This window comes from Cupressus sempervirens, chromosome 5, assembly GCF_028749045.1.
Source record: "Cupressus sempervirens isolate cs-2001-9-10 chromosome 5, ASM2874904v1, whole genome shotgun sequence".
NCBI classification, from domain to species: domain Eukaryota; kingdom Viridiplantae; phylum Streptophyta; class Pinopsida; order Cupressales; family Cupressaceae; genus Cupressus; species Cupressus sempervirens.
This window is the reverse complement of record NC_143122.1, coordinates 305,285,754-305,305,741: the sequence shown is the minus strand read 5'-3', so window position 1 is coordinate 305,305,741 and position 19,988 is coordinate 305,285,754. Positions and strand designations below refer to the sequence as shown.

Here is a 19,988-nt window from a genome sequence, read left to right as displayed (position 1 = left end):
GGCACAATTTGTCATGCTAGAAAATTTAATTAAAATCTAACCTAAAACGCAATGTTATATTGACCAAAACACGGCATTAAACACTCCCCATCTGCAAGCAGGTCAAAGACGAGGTTAAACGGTTAAACGCAAGTCGAAGACGAGGTTAAACGCAGGTCGAAGACAGTCGGAAAACAAAAGGGCAAGTTCAGATGCCATGTAGAGACGGTTTCATCGATTTTTCTCAGACTTGCAATAGACTCGGCGCTCGCACGAGAAAATTCAGGAGCTTCACCCATTTTTCTCCGTCCACAGACTCAGCGCTCGCACAGGGAAATCCGGCAAGTTATTTTAATTTATTATTTTACTGTTGAAGTCTGTTACGACTTCTCTGCTGCTCACATTTATTTTTCAACTTTTTTAAATTTTGAGTTTTAAAGTTTTAACTTTTAACAAAGTTTAATATTTTAATAATTTTATTTATGATCGAACATATTATATTTTATTATTTAGGATATATTATAAATTTAAAATAATAAGTTTAAACTTTAAGGTTAAAGTTTAAACACTACGTAACTACAGTAAACTTAAAGTCTTAAACCAAATAAATTATTAAATTAATAAATATTTTTAAATTTCAATATTTATGCACTTTATAACTTTATTGAAATTAAATGTTATTGCTTAACTTTAGTCTTTATTTAATTTTTAATTTTTTATATAATTTAAAATTGATAAAATTTACTTAAAATATTATTTTATTGATTTAATTAAATTAATTTATAGTTTAGTAGTTTACTATTTTGACTTGTAACAATACACAATCATATTTAATTTTAAAAAATTTAAATTATAATATCAATATAAATTTTTAAAATTTTAAATAGATGTTTACAATTTAAATAATCATTTAAATTTTAAAGTGAAATTTATTTTAGATATTAAATTTAAAATATAAAGCAATATAAAGCAACTTTAAGTCTTTAATTCTTTTTTATTTGCTATACAATATCTTCTCGATAGTTCGACACTAATTATTGAATTTTTTTTTTATTTTTCCAGGTAGAATGTCAGGCGGAGGAAAGCAAGGGTTGTATCCTTTGTGGAAGTATGTTGATCGTGTTCGAGGGCCGAAGGGTTCAGGTGGATCAGCCGAGGTCACATGCAAGCTTTGCCCTTTGAAATGGAAAGGTTCTTACACGAGAGTGAAGGCTCACTTCCTTCACATATCTGGGGTAGGTGTTGATCCTTGTACAAATGAGGTGGAACGATATGATCTTATAAGGGAGCAAGAAAGGGCTGAAGGGAAAGTTGCTAAGAAGAGCTCTCGTGCTTCAACAACAAGGCCTATACAGAGTCAACATGGAGATTCAGAAGTAGATGTCTCAACTACAGATGTAGCAGCAGAACATGCCCGCAAGAGACAACACATTGGCAGCTCAAATCCCATTGAAGAATTGTTTGATGTGCGCAATCAAGATGTTGTTGATGCAGCAATTGCACAATTCTTTTATGCAAATGGAATTGCATTTAATGTTTCTCGCTCCCCTTTCTACACTGAGATGGTCCAAGCTATCCTTCGTGCACCAACAGGGTATAAACCACCTGGATATGAAAAGCTTCGCACTACTCTACTTGATAAAGAGAAAAGTCGATTAGATGAACAAACTACACCACTGAAAAGAGTGTGGGTAACAGAGGGATGCAGTATTGTGATGGATGGGTGGACAGATGCTAGAAATCGTCCATTACTTAATATCATGGTAACATGCAGCAAAGGGCCTTATTTTTTGAAGGCAATAGATTGTTCAAGGCAAGAAAAAAATGCAGAACTTCTACACACCCAACTATGTGAGGGCATTGAGGAGGTGGGGGCTACACATGTGGTCCAAATTGTTACTGATGTTGCCCCTATTTGTAAAGCAGCAGGTATGTTGGGGCAAAAAAAAGTACAAGCATATATTTTGGACAACCTGTTGTGTGCATTCGTTGAATAATGCACTCAAAGACATTGGCAAGTTTCAATGGATTACAAATCTCATAGAGAAGGGGAGAAAAATACAAATGCTTATATGCAATCAACACCACACACAAGCCATCTATCGTAAATTTGCCAAGGTGGAGCTACTCAAACCTGCTAATACACGTTTTCCTTCTTACTTCATTCTTCTTGACCGCCTTTGTGAAGTCAAGGGAGCTTTGTGTTCCACAGTTGTTAGTGAAGCATGGACAACTTGGAGACAATCTACTTCAGATACTGCTGTTGCGGTGCAAGGTATGATTCTTGATGAGCATTTTTGGGCTGATGTGAAATTTGTTGTGGAGTTTATTAAGCCCATATGTGAGCTGATCAGATATGTAGATTCAGATAAGGCATGTTTGGGAGAAATTTATGAAGCAATAGATTCCATGTGTGAAAAAGTGAAGACAATAACTGATATAAAAGACCCTTCTCTATATCCTTTGATAGAGGAGAAGTTACGTGGAAGATGGAATAAGCTAACACACCTCTTCATTGTGCTGCATATGCTCTTAATCCTAAATGGCATGATATACAAGTGACTGGGAAGAGGGCTCCACATCAGGATAGAGAAGTAATGAAAGGATTTTGGGCTGCAATAAAAAAGATCTATGGCCTAGGTGAGGATGTTGCAGTTGTAAGGAGTCAATGGAATAAGTTTTCACATGGGAAAGGTAAGTTTGGTTCTATGGAAGCTTTATATGATATGAAATTAAAGATAGACCCTATAGAGTGGTGGTGGAACCATGGAGGTGAAGCTCCTGAATTGCAATCATTTGCAATAAGATTGCTCTCACAAGTAACTAGCTCTTCATCTTGTGAGAGAAATTGGAGTACTTATGGGTTCATCCATTCACTATTGAGAAACTGTTTGGGGTCAAAGAAAGCAGAGAAATTGGTGTACATTCACAGCTCACTTTGTCTTCTCTCTCGTCTAGATCCTGGATACAATGATGGTCTTTCATCAAAATGGGATCAAATCTCACCTGATGGAGAAATTGCTGCCCTTGTGGGTGGAGAGGTTGAAGTAGATGGCCTTATTGACTTGCCTATTATTACTCTACCAACAGAGGAACCTGAGTTCGAGAGTGATGACTATTTGGACAGCATCATTATTGAGGACCTTGATATGGATGATGAAGACATAGAAGACTAGAAAATAGATTAAGATGTCTGATTTCTGTTTTAGTTTTTTGTTTGCATATCAGCTTGCTGTTTATCAAGCTTATTTCGATATGTAATCAGTTTGAGACTTTGGTACAATGTTGATTAACAATAGATTATAATCTATAAACTTTTTCTAATTTTCACTGTTTAAACCAAGGTCACCAGGAGACGGGGAGACTTCGAGGTCTCTGGTACTGGTACTGGTACGAGTACTGGTACTGGTACGGCAATTTTTCAAATAGGAGACAAGGGTACTTGGAGACGGCAAATTTTATTTTAGTTTTAAATTAAATTTTTAATAGTTTAAACTTAAAGAGTCTAATACTAAAAGTAAATACAAAACTTGAAAATAGTAGTACTATAAGACTAAAAAACTAAAGTAAATAATAATAGCGTTGTCACATTAAAAATTAAAAAAAGTCAAAGAATTCAAAGCTCACATGATCACAATATTGTATCTCATAGACATTTGTTTTTCGAATATTGCATATGATCACCATAATATCAGATTGATAATCGCTGAGATTATCATTATATATTCAAATTTTAAATTCAAAAAAGAGTTTGATGCTGAATTGCCGATATGCAAACAAAAATGAACACTTTATACAATAAACAAAAAACAGAAATATATCTAGTATTAGTATGTCAATGGTACTATCATCTACTCCACAAGGTTGTGATCATCCATCTCAAGGTCTTCAGCTATCATGCTCTCCAAAAAATCATCACTCTCCAACTCAGGTTCCTCTAATGGTAGTACAACTGAGGGCAAATCATTAAGGCCATTTGGGTCAACCGCTTCTTCCACCATGGCTGCAACATCTCCATCATGTGCAATTTGATCCCATTTTGCTGAGGGACCTTCCATATATGTAGGATCACACGAGAGAGAAGGCGGAGTGTGCTATGAATGTACACCAAGTTCTCTGCTTTATTTGATCCCAATCAGTTCCTCTTCAATGAATGAATAAAACCATAAGTGTTCCAATTCCTCTCAGAAGCTGATGAACTAGCCACTTGTGACAACAATCTTACTGCAAATGATTGCAACTCAGGAGTATCACCTCGTGATAGAATCCAAAATAGTAGGAGATATAATAAATTATAATATAAATATCTTGGAAGTTCAATCGGATATTTGTAAATATAAATATCTATAGAAATATCACAACATAAATATCTACATTTTTAATTTAAAAATTTTAATATTTTTGGTTGTTCTTAGTGGTTTTAATTATTTCTCAAATATTTCTAATTATTGTTGGTTCACTTGGAACTTAGAATAAAACTAATTTTTTAAAAGTGTTTCTAATGTTTTTAAAGTAATTAATTTATTAAATAAAATATTTTAAATGATTTAATCATTTAAATTATCAGTGGTTTTAATTTTTGCATTAAAAACATTTAAATGAGGGTTAAAATATATAAAATTATTTTATATTATATTTTACATTTATATTTTATCAGGAGACTTCGGGGAGACTTCACTTTTTGGATTAAGAGACAAGGAGACTTCAAGAGACTTCGTCATGAAGTCTCCGACCTTTTTTGAGGTCTCCGGAGACGCGAAAAGTCTCTGAGACGTGTCTCGATCTCCGAGACGCAACTTTTAGGGGGGGAGACGGGTCTCCCGATAACCATGGTTTAAACTTTTAACTTTAAACTAGAAGTTTATCATTTCTAATATCAATATGTCCTATCTATATGATTTATCATTATGAAGTTATTGTTCGTATTTAAAGTTTGTCTTCTCTGTTAAGTATCTAGACTCTAAAGTTTAAAACTTTAAACTTTTAAACATTCAGCAATAGTATATATTATAAATTTATAAGTTTAAACATTTTTGGATTTCTTGTTTTGGATGCTCAATGTCATGACTCATGACTGATATTTTGATTTTCAAGTTTTCTATAAGATAATTATATATATATATATAAAATATTAAAATTAGACATACATACATACCCCCGTCCCCTGTTTTGAAAAATACCCGTACCCTTACTCGTTCCCGTTCCCGTACCCACGTACCCATGCAACCTTGCTATTGATTAAATATTAAAATATCACTAAGAAACAAGATATATTAAAATTATATATATTAAAATATTATTATCTATTTATTAATTTTTTGTTCATTGTTATATTAATATAGTTATTTGAATAATAATTATATTATGGTTTATTATCATTTATTCACTCATCCTCTTATTTTTATTATTTATTATTAAATCCAATTTAGAAAGGGAGCATTGCCCATTGTACCACCACATTTCCCTCGAGATAACCTAGATCAGCATCCAAATGATTTCGTTCTAGACAAACCAATTCATGGTTATCTTCAGTTGAAAGAAGATGATTCCACTCTCTACCTTAAGGGGTGGGAAAATCTTATTGGTGATGTTCAAAATGATGAGCTTGTTGAGGGTAGATCATACAAAGGCAAGACCAAGAAGAAAACTGTCAACTTTGCTCTTATGGCCAATATTTAGTGTGTCTATAACCCCCATACTTACTCAAAGGCAAATGGTATCTAAATGGGAAAAGGGTATGAGAGTTGAGTATCTTAGACTTCTAAAGAACATATGGGAACTATCGAATATTCCACCAAGGAAGGAACTCATTGGCTGCAAATAGGTCTATAAAGTGGAGTCCAAAAGCTAATGGAACTTATGACAAATACAAAAGCTTGGATGGTGGCTAAGGGCTTCTTGCAAAAAAAAGGTGTTGACTATGATGAAACCTTTGCTCCTACAATGAAGATGAGCAACATTTGATTGATTCTAGTTATTGCAGCACAATGTGGTTGGAATATCCATCAAACGGACATCAAGAGCGTCTTCCTCAATGGTGATTTGGAGGAATAAGTCTATAAGTTGCAACCACCTAGTTTCAAAGTTGAAGGCGAAGAGCACCAAACATGCAAACTAGTCGAGGCTCTTGATGGCATCAAGCAAGCTCTCAGGGCCTGGTACATCAAAATTGAAGCTTATTTGGTTGCATAGGGTTTTCATAGAAGTCAATCAGATCCAAACTTGTATGTCAAAAACATTGACAACATCATTTTTCTTGTCATTTGTGTATGTATTATCATTACAAATATGGGGCACGATTGCTTGCGAGATAAAATTGAATTTGTGTCAAGCGTTTGATATGACTAATTTGGAACTCCTACATTATTGTCTATGTAGAGCTTTGGCAAACAGGGAGCAGCATTTTCATTTCTTAGTCAAATTAAGCCAGGAGTTTGCTAGATAAATTCAAGATGGTTGTGTGCAAGCCTTCATGCCGCCTATGGAAAAAAAGGGTTGATACTGTTAGCCAAATCAAATTCCCATGCCGTGAGTCTACTTTTAGGCAACTAGTGGACTACCTTAACTATTTTACAACGTAATCTACATATCTCAGATCATGACAGCCCCTAAAGCAGATCATTAGGTTGCAACGAAGTGCTTGCTGTGATATATGAAAGGGATACCAAACTTTGGCATTTTGTAAGGTAGAATAAAAAATACTCTACTCATTGCTTTAACAGACTCATTGTAATGTCCCCATATTGGCTGACATCGTTTTGCATACCGGATCAGTCTATCACGGACTCTCGTAGATGGTGGTTGTGATGAGAGTGTCATTTTGGCGTTTATTTGGTGATTGGATGTCTCATTATGCTCTTGGAGATATTATTTTATTTATATTTTATCATCACTTCTTATACAGGGCCTACATGTTATAATTCTAAGTTGAGTTGCACTTTTTTATAAACTTATTTATTATAAAAGTGCATTATAATGGAATTTTATAATGGATGTTTCTAGAAGTTCTTAGTACCTTCTTAGAAAAGTAGATAAATAGAGGGCTTGGGCTCCCATTTGGAGAGACGGGATTTGGTAACTCAACTACATCTCCTATGAGCATTTGTGGAGCTTGATAGTCTGCAAATATTCAACATAATCCTTGAGAACAATACCTCTCAAGAGATTGCATAACTGAGGAAGTGAAAGACCTTCTGAAGGGTTGCACTTTGGAAGTGGTATTCAGCCATTTCAAGTTGAGCTTAATTTGTATATTCAGACTACCTGAGGGTTTGAGTTTTTGGAAGCAGTCTGAAAAAGCAACTCCGAAAAAGCAGATCCGAAAAAGCAATCTGAAAAAGCAAATCCAAAAAAGCAGTTCGAAAAAGCAAAGCGAAAAAGAAGATCCGAAAAGGCAAGTGAAAAAAAAAGCAGATCGAAAAAAGCAAAGTAGAAAAGGCAGCATTGGAGAAAATTATTACAGCCATCTATAACCAAGTTCCTTTGTTAGCATTGCATTTTAGGTGTTATAAGTTTCAACTGTAGGTGTGCATTATACCTACATTATCATTTTTGTAATCCATGTAAATGCCAAAAGTCTTGGGCATATTTCATGAGCATTGTATTAAAAATTTCATTGCAATTAAAGAGATAATAGTTGCTGGTGTCATTTGAACAATTCAATATCATTATTTATTCGCTAGTTAGTTTGCATACCAACTATTTGTAAAAATGCTAGTGCACTGTAGGTGTTCATTTCTCATGCTTAGATCATATATATGCATTGTATATTGCCAAAATTAGTTGCACATTCATGATAGGTCATTGTTTAGTCAATTCAGAGTCTGCTTGCAAGCAAGCTCTGATACCACTGTACTGACCCTACTCAAATCTAATCCCAAAATGCTGATAAAGGTTCAAGAAAACACTTTGCATACAAGGGTCATATGACTGATATAAAATTTCAGTTTGTTTTTATGGCTCTTTCTTTCACTTAGCATCAATAAAAATGCTTCCAAGCAGACTCTAAATTGACTAAACAATGACCTATCATGAATGTGCAACTAATTTTGGCAATATACAATGCTTATATATGATCTAAGCATGAGAAATGAACACCTACAGCCAACTGGTATTTTTACAAACAGTTGGTATGCAAACTAACTAGCTAATAAATATGATATTGAATTGCTCAAATGACACCAGCAACTATTGTCTCTTTAATTGCAATGAAATTTCTAATACAATGCTCATGAAATATGGCCAAGACTTTTGGCATTTATATAGATTACAAAAATGATAATGTTGGTATAATGCACACCTACAGCTGAAATTTATAACACCTAAAAGCAATGCTAACAAAGGAACTTGGTTGTAAATGACTGTAATAATTTTCTCCAATGCTGCCCTTTCTGCTTTGCTTTTTACGATCTGCCTTTTTCACTTTTTTTTTCAGATCTATTTTTTCGCTTTGCTTTTTCGGATCTGCTTTTTCGGACTGCTTTTTCGGTTCTGCTTTTTCGGACTGCTTTTCCGGAGCTGCTTTTTCGGACTGCTTCCAAAAACTTAAACCCTCAAGTAGTCTGAACATACAAATTAAGCTCAACTTGAAATGGCTGAATACCACTTCCAAAGTGCAACCCTTCAGAAAGTCTTTCACTTCCTCAGTTGTGCAATCTCTTGAGAGGTATCGTTCTCAAAGATTATGCTGAATATTTGCAGACTATCAAGCTCCACAAATGCTCATAAAAGATGTAGTTGAGTTACCAAATCCCGTTTATCCAAATGGGAGCCAAGCCCTCTATTTATCTACTTTCCTAAGAAGTTACTAAGAACTTCTAGAAACATCCTTTTCTAAGAAGTTACTAAGAACTTCTAGAAACATCCATTATAAAATCTCATTATAATGCACTTTTATAATAAATAACTTTATAAAAAAGTGCAACTCAACTTAGAATTATAACATGTAGGCCCTGTAGAAGAAGTGATGATAAAATATAAATAAAATAATATCTCCAAGAGCATAATGAGTCATCCAATCACCAAATAAACGCCAAAATGACTCTCATCACAACCACCGTCTACGAGAGTCCATGATAGACTGATCCGGCATGCAAAACGATGTCAGCCAAAACGGGGACATTACAGCTGTAATGACCATGCTCAAATCTGATCCCAAAATGCTAATAAAGGTTCAAGAAAACACTTTGCATACAAGGGTCATAAGACTGATATAAAATTTCAGTTTCCTTTTATGGCTCTTTCCTTCACTTAGCATCAATAAAAATGCTTCCAAGCAGACTCTAAATTGACTAAACAATGACCTATCATGAATGTGCAACTAATTTTGGCAATATACAATGCATATATATGATCTAAACATGAGAAATGAACACCTACAGCCAACTAGCATTTTTACAAACTGTTGGTATGCAAACTAACTCATTGATAAATAATGATATTGAATTGCTCAAATGACACCAACAACTATTATCTCTTTAATTGCAATAAAATTTCGAATACAATGCTCATGAAATATGGCCAAGACTTTTGGCATTTACATGGATTACAACAATGATAATGTTGGTATAATGCACACCTACAGCTTAAACTTATAACACCTAAAAGCAATGCTAACAAAGGAACCTGGTTGTAGATGGCTGTAATAATTTTCTCCAATGTTGCCCTTTCTACTTTGCTTTTTCCGATTTTCTTTTTTCGGATATGCATTTTCGCTTTGCTTTTTCGAACTGCTTTTTCGGATCTATTTTTCGGAATTTTTTTTTCAGATCTGCTTTTTCGGACTATTTTTTCAGATCTGCTTTTTCGGACTGCTTTTTTTGGACTGCTTCCAAAAACTCAAACCCTCAGGTAGTCTAAGTATACAAATTAAGCGCAACTTGAAATGGCTAAATACCACTTCCAACGTGCAACCCTTCAAAAGGTCTTTCACTTCCTCAATTATGCAATCTCTTGAGAGATATCGTTCTCAAGGATTATGCTGAATATTTGCAGACTATCAAGCTCCACAAATGCTCATAGAAGATGTAGTTGAGTTACCAAATCTCGTGTATCCAAATGGGAGCCCAAGCCCTCTATTTATCTACTTTCCTACAAAGTTACTAAGAACTTCTAGAAACATCCTTTTCTAAAAAGTTACTAAGAACTTCTAGAAACATCCATTATAAAATCTCATTATAATGCAATTTTATAATAAATAACTTTATAAAAAAGTGCAACTCAACTTAGAATTATAACATGTAGGCCCCATATAAGAAGTGATGATAAAATATAAATAAAATAATATCTCCAAGAGCATAATGAGCCATCCAATCACCAAATAAACGCCAAAATGACTCTCATCACAACCACCGTCTACGAGAGTTCATGATAGACTGATCTAGCACGCAAAATGATGTCAGCCAAAACACGGACACCACAGTCCGCCCTTCTTGAAATTGCTTGTCCTCAAGCAATCCAACAACACAATGAACTCCAACCTCCACCTGGATCCCAAATGAAGTAGTATGTGACATTCTTGTGGACATTAAACCAACTGCAAATCAACATCATCAAGACCAACCACGTCTTGTAACATAGCACCCAAAACTTGTGTGGGTGATGTAGAAGTCAGAATGACACCAAAAGGCAACTCCGTAGAAGATCTATGAAATCTCTTCTTCCCTGTATCCACCCACATAATATATATTGTACTAGAATCCTGGTCATCACCAACATGCCTTGAAAAAGATGTAGCTACAGGCGAACCATATGCACTCATGTTAATTGTATCAACAATAGGTGATGCCGTATCAAAATATATGGACATAGGAACAACACTAACAATTGCAATAGAAAACTTAACCGAATCTGGAGTTGATGAAATCTCATAATCAACATGTGTGACATCATTAGAACAAACATCAACCACTACATGCATACAACTAAACTCCTCATTGGATGGTTCAACTAACATAGAAGTGGCTGCTAATATGATAGTATCCTTGCATTCTCCTAATCCCACTATTGTTGCATCATCATTTGCTGACAAAGCTTCATATCTGGACTCCTGACTCTACACATATGACTCAATGCCAGATTGTGAATCAATTATACTAAAGCATAAACCCACATTAACTAACTCCGCTGAAACACCAACATCATAGCTGGGTGGCTCTATAAGTGTCTTGATCCAACCTAAGGAATCAACTACCCCCTGCATTGGAGCAACATACAAATCATCAATATTGATGCCCATTTGTCTAGCCATAAGCTGCAACATCATATCCATTCGGCTATTTTGCTCCTCTAATGTATCCAGTAACCTGAACATTATATTTTCCTGGTCTGGACTGATATACATTTTATCAAACATTTTTATCTCTATCTAGCTATTCCAAATTCCCAATAAAACCTCCACAAGATGGCAGGACTTATAGCTCTAATACCACTGTAATGACCCTACTCAAATCTGATCCCAAAATGCTGATAAAAGTTCAAGAAAACACTTTGCATACAAAGGTCATATGACTGATATAAAATTTCAGTTTGTTTTTATGGCTCTTTCCTTCACTTAGCATCAATAAGAATGCTTGCAAGAAGACTCTGAATTAACTAAACAATGCCCTAACATGAATGTGCAACTAATTTTGGCAATATACAATGCATATATATGATCTAAACATGAAAAATGAACACCTACAGGCAACTGGCATTTTTACAAACAGTTGGTATCCAAACTAACTAACTGATAAATAATGATATTGAATTGCTCAAATGACACCAGCAACTATTCGCCTTAATTGCAATGAAATTTCTAATACAATGCTCATGAAATATGACCAAGACTTTTGGCATTTACATGGATTACAAAAATGATAATGTTGGTATAATGTACACCTACAGTTGAAACTTATAACACCTAAAAGCAATGCTAACAAAGGAACCTGGTTGTAGATGGCTGTAATAATTTTCTCCAATACTGCCCTTTCTGTCTACTTGTTTCATTCTGTCTACTTGTTTCACTTGCTTTTTTCGGATCTGCTTTTTCGAACTACTTTTTCAGATCTGCTTTTTCGAATCTACTTTTTCGGACTGCTTTTTCGGTTCTGCTTTTTCGGACAGCTTTTCCGAAGCTGCTTTTTCAAACTACTTCCAAAAACTCAAACCCTCAGGTAGTCTGAATATACAAATTAAGCTCAACTTGAAATGGCTGAATACCACTTCCAAAGTGCAACCCTTCAGAAGGGCTTTCACTTCCTCAATTATGCAATCTCTTGAGAGGTATCATTCTCAAGGATTATGTTGAATATTTGCAGACTATCAAGCTCCACAAATGCTCATAGAAGATGCAGTTGAGTTACCAAATCCCGTTTATCCAAATGGGAGCCCAAGCCCTCTATTTATCTACTTTCCTAAGAAGTTACTAAGAACTTCTAGAAACATCCATTATAAAATCTCATTATAATGCACTTTTATAATAAATAACTTTATAAAAAAGTGCAACTCAACTTAGAATTATAACATGTAGGCCCCGTATAAGAAGTGATGATAAAATATAAATAAAATAATATCTCCAAGAGCATAATGAGCCATCCAATCACCAAATAAACACCAAAATGACTCTCATCACAACCACTGTCTACGAGAGTCCGTGATAGACTGATCCAGCACGCAAAACAATGTCAGCCAAAACGGGGACATTACACTCATATTGGGCTGGTTTTGTTGATCACATGAAGGGTAGGTCTTCAATCTTGGTAGAAATGTACTAACATGGACAAGCAAGCAGCAGTTGGTAGTAATTGTTTCCTTGACAAAATCAGAATATCGAGGAACTGTTGAAACAGCATGTGAAGTCATATGGCTATAGAGGATGCTTTCTCACATGAAAATGTCTTGAGGAAAGCCTTCACCCTTTTTTGTGACCATCAAGGGTCACTAAAACTGGCCAAGAATCCAGTCTTCCATGAGCAAACCAAACATGTAAAGCTTCATTGTCATTTCATCAAAAAGCTTGTCGAAGCTAAAGTGTGAAATTGCAATATGTTCCAAGTGAGGACCAAACTACAAATACCCTCACCAAGACTATGAGCCTAGACAAGTTTGTATACTTTAAGGGGTAACTTGGCGTAGTTAATAGAATGACCATTAAGGGAGAGCATTAGAGTAATATTAGAATATTTCCTATTTGGTGGTCACTCAATGTACTTTAGGTACATTTTAGGAAGCTTCTATTCCCTGTATCAATTCACGATTATTACATGTAGAAACATTGTCTTTGTAATTTCTTAAATGGAACTCTCATCTCCATAGTTAATGCATCAATTAATTTAATAATTACCATTTCAGGACCCTTTCATTAAATAAAATCTCTTTTACTTAGAGCGGCATGGAGAGAAATTCAAAACAACCCAATCGGCATTTCTTAGTCCCAAGTTAGCCATTCCATCTGCTATGTTGTTGATTTCTCTGATAGTATGACAGCCTTTGGATTATCGTAAACTCGCAAGGATCTCCTTACTATTATTCATCAGACTCCAAATCTCCCAGGGGCAATTAACTTTTTCATTGAGGATGTTCACCACTAATTTAGAAAAATGTCCATGTATTGTAAATTTGCTATGATTGTAAAAGATAGTTGCAGCTGTTCCTAAGCACAAAACTCAAGAAATTGAATGGTTTAATGTATGTCAACTATTTGGTGAATTGTCTGAGTGAAAAATCAATAAATTTGCAGGTTAGTTGAAAAATATTTTGGCAAGGGCAGTACATCACACAGAATGCTGTATTATCATGCAAGAACTGGCAATGATCAATGAATATAATTGCATTTTCAAGAACAAGAAGTTTTTAAATACATATAAAACAAATGAGAAATATTATTACTGGTCATAGATACCTCATATGCTGCACTTATCTCTTTAAATCTCTCTTCTGCTCCGGGTTCTTTGTTCACGTCTGGATGGTACTGTGGCAAAACATTATAGAACAAGTCAGACAGAATTTTTTGCATATACCTATTGTACCACAATAAAACAAGATTCAATATTTTGCACAAGCTAACTCAATCGGGGAACAACTATTAAAGGGATTTTGACAAGCATAATAAGATCCCAGAGTTATAATTTGCAGCTTTTTGAATTTGGCTCCTGGCAGATTTCAGACAGGGTTTGAAAATGTAATCTATTTATTGAAAATAACAAAGGAACTAGATCACTTCCTGATTTGAAGATATGTCAGATGGGCAATGGTATGCAGGCCTTACAGTGCAAACAACTTTGCGTGCATGTAACCTTCTTAGAATTTGCTTCAGAGCAGTTTAAAAAACAAACCTTGCATGTAAAATTTCTTCAATGGAAAATTACGAAGAAACTGCATGGTTTCCTGTTTTGAACATGTCATATGAATTAATGAAAAGTAGCATGCAGAGCTTCACAGTGCAAACAAATTTATTTGCATGTAAGCTTCTTGGAATTTGGTTCCCAGCAGATTAAAGACAAGGTACTATTAGAATATTTTTATATTTTTAGTATTATAGGCTCTTTCTATATTTAGCTCATTCTTCTAGAACCTTACTTAATGGTTATGTAGGCTTTCTCTTTAGTTCTTTATCAATTATAATTTTAGACATCTATAAACTCTATATAAGAGTGTGTATTGTAAATACAATCAATTCCATGTTTTAAAGTTCCGAGGTATCAAAGCAAGAGTTGCTCTAGGTATAACTCCCTTATGGGAGGGTTTTAATTAAATTTTCCTCAAAAAATATCTAATGGGTTTCAATCGTTTTTCCTCAAAATATATTCGGTGCGTTTTCATAATTTTTTCTTTCAAAAAAAAAATTGTTGGGTTTTATCATTTTTCCTCAAAAGTCACATTTCATATTCTCTTATTTGTGTCACTAATTCTATTACCGATTTTGATCAGTTTTTCACCTCTAAAATTGTGTTTGTGGTTTTGATTGATTTATCAACTCAAAAATCGTGTTTGGTTTTGGTTGATCTTTCTTATCAAAAATTGTTTCTAGCTTCTATAATTCGTAAAGTTTGCATGGGATTATCTGTCAGGGATTCCTATTTTCGGTTTATTAACATTTCTCCCAAAAAAAATGATGTTTTCTAAACTTCAAATTATGGTATCTTACAATTCGTTTTGGGGCATCCTTCTCATCTACGAAAGTTTGGAGAGTTTGTCAATGTTTACTCAAAATTGTGACAATACTCAATGGGTGTCTCTATCTACAGGGAAGACCAGCTATGTTATCCAAATCAAGTTGGTCATTTGTGATGATTTCTGGTCAGAAATTTTGCAGATTTTGAGAGGGTTAGTGGCAAAGTCATCTTAGTGGCAGAGTCAATGGTAGGCTCTACACTCTTGTTGCATACCATTTTGAAGAAGGGGACAAACTTCTCTATGTTTTTGTCTACTCTTGTTCATTGAAATTTTGCAGATACAGGGAGGATCTCAGCAATAGCAGAATGTTTGGAGGATTTGTAACTATAACTACAAGACATTTTTACTATTTTCTACAAGGTATTTGATAGAATGACCACTAAGTGAGGGTATTAGAATATTTTCCATAGCTTAAGTTCTTTCTATATTTAGCCCATTCTTCTAGAACCTTAGTTAGTGGCCATTTAGGCTTTTTCTTGAGTTCTCTTAATCAGTTCTATTTTTAGATGTCTTTATTTAGACAACTTTGCTTTTTAGTAAACACTTTTTATAGCATTTGTAAACTCTATTGAAGAGTGTGTATTGTTAATACAATCAGTTCCGGTTTTAAAGTTTCAGTTAATCTGGTTCTTGTTTTTTAGTCCTTAATACTTTCAGATCATTATTAAGATTATTTATTGTTAAGAGTAATTAGATATTTTCTAATTAACTCTAGCTTTGCTTAAACTAAACTTTAGGCATCTAATAATTAATTCTTTTATTAATTATTATGATGCAACCTAGGTTAGACCTTTTTAGGGTTTTGATCTACTTTATAAGGACGATCTCTCATTGTAAACATTCATTGAGATTAATTCACTTTTAAAAATAGCAATTTCTCTTTTTGCTCATCAAGAATGTCTCATCTATGGATCTAGCAATTCCAGCCTCCATAGCTTTTTGCTATTGTCCTTCTCTGTGATAGGGTATTGCATGCAGGTGATTCTTGGGAGCTATGTGGTTGAGCTTTCATCAACTTCAACATGGTATCAGAGCACTCTAGGGGTCATATCTTGAGCATCCGATCTCCGATTTGGGAATTCTTTATATCGTTGGAAAGCTCTTTCTGAGCTCTTTCCAGTAATGTTGATTGTTTTTCCAAATTCAACTCCATGCACATTTTATTCAGTCTTTTGCATTTTTGCATTCTGGTAGATATCTTGGTTGTTTCAGGTCTGAGGATCAATTTCGTTGCTTCAGATGATTCATCATGACTTGTACTATCTATTGTATTAATCTTGTGTCTCTTCTGGTCTATTTAGACATCATTTGTATGCATTCTTGCAAATGCACTGAGATCAAGTGTCATACTGCATCTGCATTTTCATTTCAATTGTTTTGCCTTCTGATTCGAGCAGTGTCATCTAAGGACACTCATGCACATTATTGTATTCTTAGAATTCATTATGTCTCGTGCCTTATTGTACATACACTACTCATGATTAAAGTGCCATGGGGGTTTGATGTTTTCCCTTTGTTTGTCATCTTCCTTTGTCCAGTGAGTGTCCCTTCCGTGACATTAGCCTTATGACGTGTCTGAGATTGATCACGTCAATACGCACATATGTACTCTTTTGTGCATCTTGATCGTGATTCCTTGACATGGAGTTCTTTTGGCCCACTTTTCCAGTTGTATGTCACCTCACCCTTGTCTACATTACTGGGGGAGTTCTATTGTTTCTCATGCTTCCTTGGTTCAATTGATCAACTCTTCAAGCTTTGGTGTTTCATGCCATCTGTATCTTCAAGTTCAGCTATTTGCCTTTGTGTGCCTCCCGATTCGATGCAGATTACAATCTTCTCTACCTGGTTAGGTTCTATTTCAGTGGAGGTTCTTCAAATCAGCAGTAACTTTTGACAGAGCTTTGCAACTTCTACATGCTTCAGTGGTGTTCTTCATGATCATCTTTTGTTTCTATCTTCTGGGAAATTCCCTAGTTTGGAGGCTTCTTCAGTCCTTCACTAGTTTTCTTTCAACATGTTTTCCATCTCTTTTTGGAGTAGGGATTTTCCCATATGCTTTTCTCTATTCCTCCTCTTTTCAGAGATTTGGTTGTGCTTGGGTACCTCATCAGGCTTTGTTGTCAGGACCCAAATCTACTTTCAGTAGTAGTTTCTAGATTTTTAGCTACTCCCTAAGTTCATCTTAAGGGGGGTGTTAGAGTAATTAGATATTTTCTAATTAACTCTAGTTTGCTTAAGCTAAACTTTAGGCATCTAATAATTAATTCTTTTATTAATTATTATGATGCAACCTAAGTTAGACCTTTTTAGGGTTTTGATCTCCTTTATAAAGACGATATCTCATTGTAAACATTCCTTGAGATTAATTCACTTTTGATAATAGCAATCTCTCTTTTTGCTCATCAAGAATATCTCATCTATGGATCTAGCAATTCCAGCCTCCATAGCTTTTTGCTTATGTCTTTCTCTATGGTAGTTGTTTGCATGCAGGTGATTCTTGAGAGTTGTGGGGTTGAGCTTTCATCAACTTCAACATTTGGATCTTGTTTTGTAATGGTTAAAATACTCATGTTAAATGCAGAAGACAATGGGTAGATGCTAAGTTACTTTACATTTTAGGCCACCTCCCCCTATTTTGTAAGTGTTTATATTTATGGGGGCTGGTTGTTCCATATTGTTCTCTAGATACTCTATGATGTATTGACTAGTTAAACTATCTTAATATTAAAATAAAATAAAATCAGTTAAACTGTGCATTCTCTTCAATGAAATAACACAATTTCTCATTTTTAACATATGTCAAACAAAAAATACTATGCAGGTTTTCACTGTGCAAATGCACCTCTACATCTTGAGCAATGCTTGTAGCTTTAAATGTATGCATGCACAACTAAATATAGACTTTCTTCATTAACTTAGGGCATTTCTACTAGCCATTTTGTAGGCATATTGTAAAGTCTCCTTTCCTAGCCCATTAATTCTTGATGTGCTGTTAGCCCCTTTTACCTTGGTCTCGTGGGCTGAGCAAGAATTTTCAAGGATCAAAGAGAAATTTGGCATAGGCCACTCCAGTTTCAAGCTAATCGGAGCTGATTCAACAAGGTTTCCAAATACTTACTATTTATAGTAAGTCAGTGGGGTTCTATATTTTTGGGATTTCAGTAGTGGACTTGGAGCGTCTCACAGAGACCTTTCCAACAAGCTATAAGACATAGTTTTCCAAGTTCAATTGGTTATTTATTTTAATTCCAGAAGATTAAATAGTTTACTACTAAATCAACTATTAAAATTAAGTTCATACTAATCTGTCACTTCATTATTTGAAAGGATTAATAAAAGACTCAGAAAGAAGATGAGAAATAGAATGGAGAAATCAAAGAGTCACAGGGATGTGTTATAAAAGAACTTTTAGAGGCTCGTTCTCTTCACACTATAATAACATATTGTTTACCTAGTTAGATTGGTTATTTGTTTTAATTCCAGAAGATTAAATAGTTTATAAATAAAGTGACTATTAAGATTAAGTTAATATCAATATGTTACTTTATTTTTAGAAGGGTTAATATAAGGCTCAGAAAAAAGATGAAGAGACAGGCTGGGGGAAATCAAAGAGTCGATGGGATGTGTTATAGAAGAGAACTTTCAGAGGCTCATTCTCTCCATGCTTGGATATATGTTACTACGGATTTCTTTGGAGAATTTTGGGAAGCTTCTAGCTTTCAATTCTGAAACCTGAGGATTGAAACCTTCAGGCTTTCTTGGTGGATTGGAGGAAAACCTAGTTTATCTGTTGAGGTGGATTCACAATAGAGTTCAGATAGTGTTTCCGGTTCATTTCTGGCATCTTATCTTGCTGTAATTTCTCTAATTATTATTGGATTTTTGTGATTGTTCTGCTCAAGGATTAAATGCAATATTATTTCTGAAACTTCATTTCTGTTGGACATTTAAATACAATATTATTTTCTGAATCTATATTTCAGCTGAGTAATTTATATTATTACTGGATAATGGGAAATCTATTGCATGCAAATATTGTTTTAAATTTTCTGTGTTGAAACTAGGAAAAATATCCATTGGCGATAATACACATATTTACGATATATTCTATTTAAAAATCTTAAGTATTTGTAATGTCTCCAGAAAACTCATCTACGAGATCTATAAATTATTAAATAATAAATATAATAAATAATGGATTTCTAAGAACTGCCTGTTAGGCTTAATCGACAAACAGAATTTAGTGTAACCTTTACACAAGGATTTCAGAGAATTCTAATGTTTAGACAGATCAATCTATTCAACCAAGAAAGCTGCTCCAGTATATAAACATTTCACTATATAAATCTCAGATATACCCAATTAATCAGTATTTCTAAGCATAATTTATTTCATCAGATTTTTTATTAGTACAGAAAGATTTGATAAGACAAAAAATAAGCTATTGGATATGCTTACTTCATCATTTCTTAAAGTATCTGTTTGTTTATTAATAATGCACAGATTACAAAATAAAAGATAACAGTACACATATACACACACAAAAAAGGTGGGGCGAAATAGTCACAACCCAAAAGTCCAGACAAGGCTACAACCCAAAACAAAGAACAACACAATTACAAAAGGCTCTAATGCCACAAGAGCAATAGGACAAGGGGAAGAGGTAGGTTTCAATCATCCACTCTACCCCAAACATTAACAAGGTCTAAAGATCAACGAGAGGGTCCCAACCATCATTACCATCTTCAATATTGTCATCTTGTTTATCTTCAATAAATACTTGCACAAGAGAAACAGGAAGAGCTACTCAAGGCACCTTGCCAACAGCCAATAGTTCCACCACAAAAAGTGGC

At 34.3% G+C, this 19,988-nt stretch overlaps 1 protein-coding gene across 6 annotated transcripts in view; it reads right to left on the bottom strand.

Moving 5' to 3' along the window:
• Positions 1 to 19,988, bottom strand: part of LOC149555792 (Molecular chaperone Hsp40/DnaJ family protein) — a 178,152-nt gene that overhangs the window by 126,046 nt on the left and 32,118 nt on the right. For all 6 annotated transcript variants that reach the window (XR_016364562.1, XR_016364564.1, XR_016364561.1 and 3 more), the window contains exon 2: positions 13,859 to 13,927. Coding sequence is in view for 1 of the 6 variants with exons in the window: in XM_089829953.1 (XP_089686079.1) it covers positions 13,859 to 13,927 (69 nt within the window). In the remaining 5 variants the exon portion in view is untranslated. The remainder of the gene's footprint in view (positions 1 to 13,858; positions 13,928 to 19,988) is intronic.